Consider the following 12,530-nt stretch of genomic DNA (forward strand, 5'->3'; position numbering starts at 1 on the left):
AAGTTTTAGGAAAACTTAAACTAGGAATGGTTATGCACAAGAACGGCCTAAGGGATGGGAAAAGGGCGATGGACAGTTCTGCACCCTGTCTGTAGAGGAAAAGGTATGCTTGTCTGTTTTCCTTTACTCTAATCTGGCCAGCTGGCATGCAGACATGTCAGCCATGTTTATTATACACTGTGACGGAAATAGCCTAGGACTGGCAGCACAATCCACAGGGGTGTCTGAGTTCCTGACATCTACCTAGATTATCCTGTTCAAGTAATAGTAGGTATGCTTCCTGGATTATATCCTCTCCGTGTATGTAATTACAGCTTTGTATGAGTCAATGTCTAATATCTCCATACAATGGCTATAAATATACCCTATAAGTAAATCCAGGTATATATTTTATATAGTACCCATTTTATTTGTATACTTCGGGCGTAGTTTTAAATTTTTGATTTCTGTGTGCTGCTTAGCTTATCCCTTAACACTCTGCCTGGCCAGGCATAATGGTACACACCTTTGGTCCTAGCACTGGGGAGATGGTAGCAGGTATCTCTGTTGAGTTTGAAGCTAGCCTGTTCAAAAGAAAGTTACAGGCCAGGCAGAGCTACATAGTAAGATCCTGTTGCAAAATAGAACAAAACAAAAAAACCCCAAATCAAAGCAGCAGCCACATTACTAAACCCAAACCCAACAATAGAAATGTTATGCTTGAGACCTACCTCTTCCTTGTTTTTTCTCCTTGGTGTTTTAACATATCACTAAATTGTGCACGGGTGTGAGCAGCCTGTGCTAACTGTGCTGGGCTGTATGAGTGGGTGCTCCTCCCAGTACCCCTCTTCTCTTTCTTTCCCTCCTCCCGCCCCTTGTTGAGATGGGGTCCCCCTATGCAGAATAGGTCAACTTAGACTTGTGGCGCTCCTGCCCCAACATCCCAACTGCTGGGGTTACAGGTGTGCTCCATCTCCACGCCCAGCTACAGGAGTATTTCTGATCCAGGATCAGATCCTTCTATTTTCAAGAAAAGTTTGTTGTGTTTAAGGTTTTTTTTTTTTTTTTTTTTAAATCCCTCTCGTCATTTATTATCCTCTACCCAGTCTTGAACTAAACCTGTAAATTTCTTATCTTTTTCTCTTATTTTCCATTACTTCTCTGTCTATTTTACTTTTTAAGAGATTTCTTAAAATTAACTTACATGGTAGATGTAAAAAGTGGTGTGGGAAAAAGAAATCAAGAAAGGCGTTGAAGGATATGTATATTTTCCACTTAAAAATTTTTTTAAGAGCAGTTGGGAACACTTTCAATGAGAAGACATTTGAGACAGGGCATGAAGGGGTGGGAGTGGGTATCCAGACAGTGGGTACCTAGGGAGAGAACATCGGAGCCATGGAAGATCGATCCTGAACAACTAACCACTGTGCCTGGGGTAGGTGGGGCAGGCAGCATAAGAGGTGAAAAAGCGAAACACAATAATGTGGTTAAGAGTTTCCCAAGTACTCTGTTTTAACTTCCAAAAGTTACTGTTTTTCAAGGGTGCGATTTCTCCTTTGTCCCAGGGGCTGACACACAGCTTTGCTGCTGCCCCCTGCTGGCTGTCTCTGCTTCCCCGCATTTCCTTTCCTCTGCCTTTCTCTTTGTAACTGCAGCCTTCCCTGTGATGCCTGTGGCTTTTGTTCATATGAGACGCACAAAAGCACCACCTGGCAATCAGTATGTAGCAAGGAGGTGGGTTTTTCACAAGGCATCTCGCAAATGATACTTCCCTGGGTCTGCTCAGTTCCCACAGAAGGATCCCACCATCTCTGGCTTCGGACTAAGAGCAAGCAAGGATGCTGGTGTTTGTAGGCTTCTACTTTCTCCTCTTTGCTAAATCAACTGTCGCTAGACTACTCTGCAGTTTCTAAAATCTTTAAGTCATGGACCTTGGGTCTTTTTAGGTAATAGTTGTCTGCAGTTTTTTCACACTGCTGTTATTAATGTGAAGGTCTGGGGGTTTGCACTCCTACCGACCACAGATGATTTCCTCATACACAATAAAAGTGTTAGCACACTCTCCTGAAAACCTATAGCATTTCATGAGTAGAAGTGCTCCACAGCTTGCTTTACCTTTATTCTGGCAGGTAAACCAAGGGATTAGTGGTTTCGGATTCCCAGTAAATATGGGTGCTATAAATATGAACCTCAAAAAATACAATGGGATTTCTTTCCCTGCCCAGAGAACTATTTACCCCACTGTGAGCCAGGCAGAGGCAAGCTTTCTCAGACAAGCCAGAGAAATTCTCACCAAGAAATTACTGTATGTTAGCTGGATGCCAGGGCTTCAGGTCCCACCCCACAATTTGTGTTTCCTGCTAAGGCGCTATGACATCGGGCTATAAAACCTCCTGGGCTTGCTTAATTACTTCACTAGTTTTCAAGTTAATCTAGTCAGCTACCAGGAATACCAAGAAAGGCTCTTTGACTCAATAAAATAAAAGTCATCTAAACAAAAACATTTCTTTAATAAAAGCATGAAGCAATGCAGGTCACAATCCTGGAAGAGTAGAGTAACATGTCACAAACATCAGATCAGCTGAGAACGTGGCCTTTATTTTATTTTTACCTTGCTCCATTCTCTTCATTAGCTGTATCTGGTCTACTGTTTTCTTCAGAATCTTGCATTTATCTGGTTTTACACTCAAGCTGTCAATGTCACTGATGTTGGCAGACAGTAATTCAGCTAGCTCTTCTAAATATTTATTTTCTTGCTCTCTGCGCCTCTTCTCGGTACTGTTACACATATACACACAAAAAATCCAGTTAGCACACACTTGCACCATGTTATTTCCTTCTCTTATCAAACATGTTAATGGCACACATTTGAAGAAAATCTTGTTTTTCTTGAAATACAAAACCAGATTTAAAAATCAAATTAAAATCACATCTAAAACTCAAATACTACAAAATGCTCGAGTACACAAAATAATTCTGGCTAAAATATGTAGAGAGAATGGCTACCATGACAGATGGGTTTCGTCAAAGATGTATGTACCTCAGCACTTCCAGATAACAAATGGCTACCAGGTATTAAAGGAACCAGAAAACATCAAATGCACTTCTTATGCTTGGGGATACTGTGTATTTGGAATAGAATTGGAATTTCCAAGTAATTTTGCTACAGTTTAAACAGCGCTAATGATTGTAGCTCAGGCGAATTGTACTGATGACTCTGGTAAGCTCTTCATTCTTACTTTGATAGGAACATTAGTTGCTTCTCAAAAGTACACTCTAAAAAGTAAATCAACTACAAAAAGAGTGAAGAGCAGTCGGCTACAGCTCCTTTCTAAATATAGCAGAAAATTAACTCTCCATGTAAGTTCTTGTCAATATTAAAACCAAGTCAAGCACAATCACCTTGAAGAAAAAGAAGAAAGATGATGTCACAGGAAGGAAGCACTTCAGAAGAAGTCTACTGAACATGTGGAATAATTACCACTCATTTTTTCTTTTTGATCTTTATCTCTAATTTATTTCACCAAGTCACCACTGCTTTAGGTAATGCATTCAAAGATGGTAAAATAGTATTCTGAAACTTTCCATTATCCAAATAAAATAGGAAAGACTGTTCATGACAAGCTTTGTTTTACAAACAGCAGTTAAAATCATTTAGCTGCACGTACGAGTGGTAGAAAAAAATAGTTGTGGGGAGAGAAAAATCAGTTGCTAAAAACCATACAATAAACAACAATTTAAAAGTCCTTTTCTTTTCTGAAACATTTGTAAAGACTTTAAAAACAAAAGCACTTATGCTGAAAAAACCTAGGCCACTAGTTTACTGCGTTTGCTATAAAACACAGTACCAACAAATGGTGCACATCCCCAAACACAATCAGACTTAAAACTATAACAACCACACATTCTGACTTTATCTGTTAAATCTTTCATTACTGAGGAATTATTTCCACTTTGCACAGTAAAACTCTTATCTTAATAACTTAAACAGAACACAGCAAGGCATCCTGACAAACTTCACTCTGAGACACTGAAGCAAAGCACAAATAAGACAAAGAACATATTTTCATATTCACAAGGGTTTATCTGTAACATGACAGTATTGAGGACATGCGACTTTGCCTTAGGGAACCTCACAGATAGCAGACACACTTAGTGGATTCAGTATAGAGTAGGAGCTGTGGAAACTTAAAGGTCTAAGTGTCAGTGGCTAATGAAAGTCTCACTATACACTGCAGGTTGTTCTGGAGCTGGTGACCAGCCTCCGTCTACCTGCAGGTAACAGGTGTGTGCTCCACACTCAGCCACCAAGCAGGTTTTTGCTATTCAGTTTTGTGTAATACCGAAATCCCTGAAACCATTATGGAGTAAAAGAACCGTTTCCCAATAAAGAGAGGAGCTGAAACACTAGCTATACACAGTAAGGAACAGCAGACACCAGTAAAACCAGAGTAGGGAAATAAAAATCATCTTTAAGTGAAGCAGCCAATAACCACATAGGAAAGAAATACAGCAGATATGCTCCAAATCAGAACTGAAGGACTGGAGAGCACAAAAACCCTAGCTTGTATGGGAAAGGCCTCCTCGACTACTTTAGACTAACTTCCCTCATTTGCTAAACCCAGTTATTACCTTTTATGTGGCAGACATGCAAGTTAATGCTGTCCTGAGCTAAATTCTCATGAGTACAGTTGGGCTCACAATATTCTATGGTGCAGTACCAGTTCCAGGAGCCCTGTGGACATCAAAATCTGAGCACTTGCAAGCCCTTTATATAAAATGGTATAGTTGCATACCCTGTGGAGGTTCTTCCCCGTGCTTAAGGCCAGCTCCACATTACTTGTAACACCTAATGTAATGCAAATGCTGTACAAGTCGCTGTCATACTGTATTTAGGGAATAACACTATGCAAAAAAGTCAATGCATGTTTGGAGATGCCATTTTTTCCAGAATACTTTTGATCCTATGGATCATGTTGTATTCTTTCTTAATTAATGTACTAGCAAACTCAATAAACATTCCTAAATTTAACATATGACAGATAATCATGTGATATTTCCTAACACTCTGAAGTAAGTTAGATGTAACCTGAAAGAAAATAAAAGGAAACAGGCCATTGTAATATGTTACCACAAAACCAAAATCTATAGAAACTCACAGAAATGGTAGGTAAGCCCAGAAAGAGTATGGCACAAAGTTAGACGTAGGGAGATCTTACATATAAAGCATATTACATGTTTTATCTTTTTTAATCCTCACAAACCCTAGGAAGTAATTATATGTGTAAAGTGAGAGTGGAAATATGAAGTTCTAAACCTATGGATAATCGCTGCGTATGGCCGACCACAGAAGTACACGGACAGGAGGAGGTGTGGGCAGGGTCCCAGCGCTCTCACCTGTCCTGGTGCAATGTGAGCGCTGCTCAGGGGCATGGGCTCGAGCTTCCACTCACTGACTAGCTATCAACTCCAGAGAAGTGAACAGCAGTTTAGCCTCTCGGCTTCAATCTCTTCATCTGAGCCACTGGGATAATGACATCAGTTACCTCCCAGGGTTTGTGAGGATTAAAAAGATATGATGTATGAAACGCATTGCAAGTTCTTGGAATGTCCCATTAGCTCAATAAATGCCATCTAGTATGACTTTAATTACAATGATTTATTTTTTTTTTCAAAAATGGAGAGCCCAAGAGGATTTAAGAAGAATCATTGGCATGGCCAGATCTGCAAGTTCCTTGAAGACAGAAAGCCTGCCTCTCACTTCACTTAGATCCTTCCAACAGCACACAGATGGTGTCGGCTCAACAGTCAGCACCTAATAATAAGCACTTGTTGAGCTAAGCTGGACATGCTCAAGAGGGATAACGCATAGCCAACCTCCGTTTAAAACTAGCATCTTACTCTTCGTTTTCTTAGTACAAATGAGGGATTGGAGAGCTCCAAGCAACCTCACCACAAAGAACTGTAACTGAGAAGCCGTTCTGTCTTGGGCTCTTTAGACAGTAATATTTGGCTCTGCCACAGGGCTGGCAACATCTTGTGAGGCCTAACAGATGCTCTTTATGGCTAATGAGCTCACAGTCTGTTCGGGGAGACAGCGTATAATAATAGGACCAGAGGAAGCATTGCAAGGTTGCATTAATACACAAACAGTTTCAAAGCAATACATTTCTGACTTTCCATATCAAAGATACTGCTTTATTAAACCTGAAGCCCATACATATAAACCTGAAGGGGTCAGTGCTTTCAAATATCTTTCAAGCAAACATCAAGATAATTATCTCAAAACATCCAAAGAAGAGAAAAAAGAGCACATAAAATTTTGGTATCTGTAATGATGTTATCATGTACAGACACATGCACACATACAGAACAAAAACAAAGGCAATTTGCAGATAATCCATCACAGGAAAGGAGATTGTTGAGCACAGTAGGCAGATATGTTATTGATGTCCACAACTGTTAGCATTCATATACTTCAGTAACTATCAATTGAAAAATACAATATGGGCATGATGGTCCATGCCAGAACCCCAGCCCCCTGAAACTGAAGCAGGACTGACCCAAGTTCAAGGCTAATATGAACTACAGAATGAAACCCTGCCCAAAACAACAACAAAGAAATTGCAGAAAAAGGAAAAAGGCAAGTGTAATAAGATATTAATATGGCAGCATATTACCAATGTTATATGGTTATTACATGTAGCTTTTTAGTCTCTGTTCTTATATATTCAAATTTTCCTCAAATGAGAAATTAAACATAAAATACAATGATCTTATTTATTCCTAAGTTTTCCTTTAAGAAAGACTGACTTTATATATGGAAATAAACAATGCACTAACTTTGACAACAAACATCTGGTTCACATCATGGCATGAACCTTTATCCTAGCATCTGGACACATGTGCTTGAGCATTTAGGTGACTGTTCTGTGAGGAATGGTCACTTTGTTTTCCAGCCTCTAGACCTAGAAGTTTTTTGTTTGTTTGTTTTTGGTTTCTCTGTGTAGCCTTGACTGTCCTAGACTCAAATGTAGACCAGGCTGTCCTTGAATTCAGCGATCTGCCTGCCTCTGCCTCCTGAGTGCTGGAATTAAAGGTGTGCTCCACTACAACTGGCTTAAAAAAATATTTATTTATTCACTTTATATTCCAGTTGTAGCACCCATCCCTCCTCTCCTCCTACCCACTTCTCTCTCCCAATTCTCCCTCCCTTTTCTTCAGAAAACAGGAGCCCCCCCTACCAACCCACCCCAGCTTATCAAGTCCCATTAGGACTGAGTTATCCTCTACCCGTGGCCTGGCAAGGCAGTCCAGGCAGGGGGAAGTGATCAAAGAGCAGGCAAATAAGCCTATAGCATTCTTTTAAACCCTCTCCTTTCCCTCCCTGAGGGAGAAAAGCAGACAATTAACAGCTGAAATGCTGCTGCAGCTTTTCTCTGAGATCAGTGTCATCAGCTGGGGTGATTCTGCTTTCCTTGCCCCTGGGGGAACATCTGAGAATGTTTACAGACCATTTTTGTTATTACAACTAGGACACTACTGGCATTTAGGTGTACATGCAGTAATGCTGCTAAACATCCCTCAACACACACACAGCCTTCACAGCAAAGGATGTCACTAGTGCAGAAACTGAAAAAAAAAAAAAAAAAAAAAAAAAAAAACAACAAAAAACCAGAACAACAACAAAACAAAACAGAACAAAACAAAACTCAATCTGGTTCCTAGAAGCCAAACGGAATAAAATCTGCACTTTCCTCTTGTTAGCTGAGAAAATGCTTTTATTCTGAGTGAGGTTCCTCCTTTATCTGGCATTTGTTAGGGTTACCTTAGTACAAAATTTCTTTCCCTTGCTTAATATAGTCATTTAGAAAACACAGCAAGTAGCTAATGCCATAAATAATTGTTTTTTAATATATTATAATAATGTACTTCTTAGCTCCTACCATAGCATTTAAAGATGTTCAATACACTCATTTATTCATTTGACAAGATTTATTGTCCTTACTAGTTAAGAGCCACATACTGCACTGTGAACTAGGAACACAGTAGTGAGCATGAACAGGGAAGTGCCTTACCTTACAGCAGCCTGCAGTCTAGCAAAGACGCTAAGAACTTAGGCAAAGAGCACATATTCTGGCAACAGCCTGTAGCTATGAGTCAAAGCCATAGATATGTACAGAATGGATATATGAGGAAGGGAGATTTGAGCTAATAGTTGTGGGAGGAAGAGAAGCCTCCCTTTAAGGAAGTAATGGCTAACACAGCATCTGCAACACAGTTACAGATTAATTGTGGAAATAAAGAGGACGCAAGTCGGGAGGAAGGAGAAGTACATGCCCTCCATGAAAGGACAGGATGTGCTAAATAAGCAAAAGGCAGGTGGCCACTCAATGTGGAACAGATGAAACAAAGCTCCAAAGTCTTGGAGAAGTAACCAAAAGAAGCTCTGCCAGAGACAAATGCATCCCTACCTTGATGCCAGTGTGTCACATGGCGATCCTTTTCTCTTATGTGAGTCTGGGTTTGCAGGGTCTGATGAACTGTCCCCAAGGCCACTCATGTTGATAAACTTCACACCTAAACAGAGAGGGTAAGAAAAATAAATCTCTCATGACATTTCAAACCAAATAAGGGTAGGGGAAGCTCCCTTGTTATTTGTAAGCATAAAACAAAAAACAAACAACAACAACAAAAAACAAACCAAAACAACCACACACACACACACACACACACATACACAAACACACACACACACACAAATGTCTCTAGACAGTGACTAGGTGACTACAGCCATCATGGAAACGCCAGCTTCCACAGAACCACAGGACACCAGCTACTTGCTGCTATACTGACTTTTCTAAGTCAGTAAAATAAAATTAACAATCCCTTGTGAAATTGCCATAATCAATCAGGATAAAGATTGTTTTAGAATAATTAACTAGAAATACATTTTACCAAGTGAAAAATCACTTTCATGTGTAAATGTAAAAACTGGGCTCTGAAAAATATTTGTTATTATTATTACTCAGATTCAAAATTACTACTTAGACCTACTTTGCAAAAAGGCTTTAAACAACTTTATTCATGAATCTGGAGATTTTATACTGATAGAAAATGAACAACATATATATGATTAAAGTTAAAGTGAAATGAACAATATACATATGATCAAAGTTAAAGTGATAAGCTCAATTTGGATTTTTGAATTGTACTTTTCCACTCTGAATTCCATATTCCCAACCTCATGTTTATATCATGAGAGACCAAGATCAAATGTTTAGTCTATGTTAGGATCTTAGTATGGATGCCAGAGAACACAGAGTCATTCCCCTAGCATGTCAGCCAGGTCTTCACATGTGCCAGTTACTGATCTGTCCGCATCAATCACTGCTTTGCAGAGGCAGAGCCCTGAGGAAACGCAGAACCCTATCCTTGACCCTAGAGTCATCACTGCCTTTTGGATTTCAATAGTGTCAAACGCTACCCTTATCTTTAACTCCATTTTACCCTCAAAAGGGGAGAGAAAATTCATGAAATGAGAAAATCTGGAGCTCTTCCTTAAGTCTAAGTTACTAAACAACATAGCACTGTACGTCAGCAGTCAAGTTGGGAACACTGAGACAACTGTGGAAATCTGTGGCAACCTCTCACAGCCGTAATCCTCTCCGACTTCTAAATCTCACTCTTTATAGATCTTCCACAGGCCAAAGAGCATTGCCCTCTTCTCACTATATAAACAATCCCTGCAGTTTTAATCAGGAGATTACTTCATGCAGACAAGAGAGAATGTTTCCAATTTCTCCATATTAGAAGTATAGTTTTCAAACTATCCAACACTCCCAACAGTCTGTTCTTTGGACAGGGTTGTTCTGCATCTTGGGCTGGCCTGGGATTAAGACTGCAGCCCCGGCTGGCCTCAAAGTCCCAGTCTTCCTACCCACTACCTCATGCAATCATGCAATTGCTTTTTAATTCTTTTTTTCTTGTTTATTCATCATTTGTAACTGCTATACATTTCCTGCCAATTCTTTCTTAGGAGATTTTATACTGTCTCCTTCTTCAGTCTCAGATATAATTATGATCCTAGCTTGGAACCAAAAATCTCAAGGATTCTAGATTAATGAAAGATTTTTTTCTTGCTTTTCAGTTCTATTCACCCTCATTTTTAATATGTCATATAAACAGCAGCAAAGGCACTCTTTTTTTTTTGAGACAGGGTTTCTCTGTGTAGCCCTGGCTGTCCTTGACTCACTTTGTACACCAGGCTGGCCTTGACCTCACAGCCATCTGCTTGCCTCTGCCTCCCCAAGTCCTGGGACTAAAGGTGTACAGTGCACCACCACACTCAGCTAGCAAAACCACTTGCCCTGATGTCATTTCCAAGATACCACTGTTTCATTTTGTTTTTCATAAAAGTCAATTGGATTCCCCCTTACTGTAGGAAACATGATCAAAAAAAGAAAGGGGGAGGAAAAACCTCATTTAATTTACAGTTTAACTATGACCTGCCTGTCCTTGGTCTAAGTCCATAATGTCTCTTTAAACATATTTGCTCCGTATGTTTTTTGCTTGTTTGTGTGTTTTTGTGCTTTGAGCCATTTTAGTCTCCTATCTTATATCCTACAAGCAAGAACACACCAGGATCTGTTTTCCTAAATCTAGCCTCCCCCCTTCCTTTGTCATCATGTGGAGCTCAGGTCACTATCATGTGGAGCTCCACTATCTAGTGTACTACAGAAATAGTTTTCCAAATGGCCTTTTCCAGCCTTGTCTTCCTTAAATGACTGTGAAGAGCCCCCATCTTCCCTACTAAAGGCAAGCCCGAGCACGGCTGAAACTCCTCTGTAACTTCTCATTACTCACAGATCTCCTCCTCCACAGGTTACAGTTTCAGTTCACCTAGTGTGTCAGTGCACTACAAGCTTGCTGAAGGAACAACTAAACACCTGCCCAATCAAGTGCTACACACACACACACACACACACACACACACACAACTTGTGTTTTATTGCTGTTGTTTTAGATACCATCTCAGATTGGTCTTGTAGTCACAGAGATTGACCTATCTCCGCCTCTGTCTAAGTGCTGGGATGTCTATGTAATCTATATAGAAACAAATTATGCATATGTAAAAATGTATTACAGATATGAATTTCAGTTTTATATTCAATAAAAATCAAAATAAAATTCTTGGCTGCATGCTATATTTCTAGCAAAGGTAATTTTAGACAAAATTAGACAAAATTTTAAAACACTGACCTTAGTGTAAGGAGTTGTCCAATGTAAGTGAGTGTCTAGTGTGCACTGAGCGCTATGCTTACAATAACTTCTCTTCTAAGCCCTGGATACCCACTGTGAATCAGTTTATAAAATCATTATCCTCATGATTTCTTTTTATTTTGAGGGATGTAAACGATAAAACTTTAAAGTAATTTACATGGTACGTTTAAGAAGCTAGTAAGAGCCAGGTGGTGGTTACATGCCTGTAATCCCAGCATTCGGGAGGCAGAGGCAGGGGGATCTCTGTGAGTTTGAGGCCACCCTCTCTCTTTAGTTTAACCATTCATCAGCTGGTGAACGTTTAAGTTATTTCCACTTCTCGGCATTATCAGTAATATTGCTGTGAACCCATCGCATAAGTGTTTGTGTGTATGTAAGATTTAATTATCTTGAGTGTAAAACTGGGACTAGAACTGTCATGTTATATAGTAATTAACTCTGATTTTCTGGATGACAATACATTTTATTTTATTTATATATATATTTTATTAATTTATTTATAGTACACCTCAATTGTTATCCCATCCCTTGTATCCTCCCATTCTTCCCTCCCTCCCGCTTTCCCCCTACTCCCCTCCCCTATAACTGTGACTGAGAGGGACCTCCTTACCCTTTATATGCTTATAGCGTACCAAGTCTCTTCTTGGTAGCCTGCTATCCTTCCTCTGAGTGCCACCAGGCCTCCCCATCCAGGGGACGTGGTTAAATATGGGGCACCAGAGTTCGTGTGAAAGTCAGACCCCACTTTCCACTCAACTGTGAAGAATTTTCTGTCCATTGGGTAGATCTGGGTAGGGGTTTGAAGATTACTGCATGTATTGTCCTCGGCATGTACCATAGTTTGAGCAGGACCCCTGGACCCAGATTTGCCCATCATAATGTTCTTTTTGTAGGTTTCTAGGACCCTCTGGATCCTTCTATTTCCCAATTCTAAATGGGGCTCAGAACTAAACAGAGAACTCTCAACAGAGGAATATCGAATGGTTGAGAAACACTTAAAGAAATGCTCAACGTCCTTAGTTGTCAAGAAAATGCAAATCAAAACAACTTTGAGATTCTATCTTACACCCACCAGAATGGCTCAAAAATTCAAGTGACACCACATGCTGGCGAGGATGTGGAGAAAGAGGAACACTCCTTCATTGCTGGTGGGAATGCAAACTAGTACAACCACTTTGGAAATCTACCTGGAGCTATCTCAGAAAACTGGGAATAAGGCTTCCTCAAGACCCAGCTATTCCACCCCTTGGAATATACCCAGAAGATGC

At 39.9% G+C, this 12,530-nt stretch overlaps 1 protein-coding gene across 1 annotated transcript in view; it reads right to left on the reverse strand.

The window, feature by feature from the left end:
• The window catches only part of Ncoa1 (nuclear receptor coactivator 1), a 97,068-nt gene that overhangs the window by 83,362 nt on the left and 1,176 nt on the right, over positions 1-12,530 (reverse strand). The window contains 2 exon segments of the mRNA XM_051143092.1: positions 2,591-2,757; positions 8,454-8,559. Coding sequence (XP_050999049.1) covers positions 2,591-2,757; positions 8,454-8,542 — 256 coding nt within the window. The 5' untranslated portion in view covers positions 8,543-8,559.

Source organism: Acomys russatus, chromosome 1, assembly GCF_903995435.1.
Source record: "Acomys russatus chromosome 1, mAcoRus1.1, whole genome shotgun sequence".
NCBI lineage: Eukaryota > Metazoa > Chordata > Mammalia > Rodentia > Muridae > Acomys > Acomys russatus.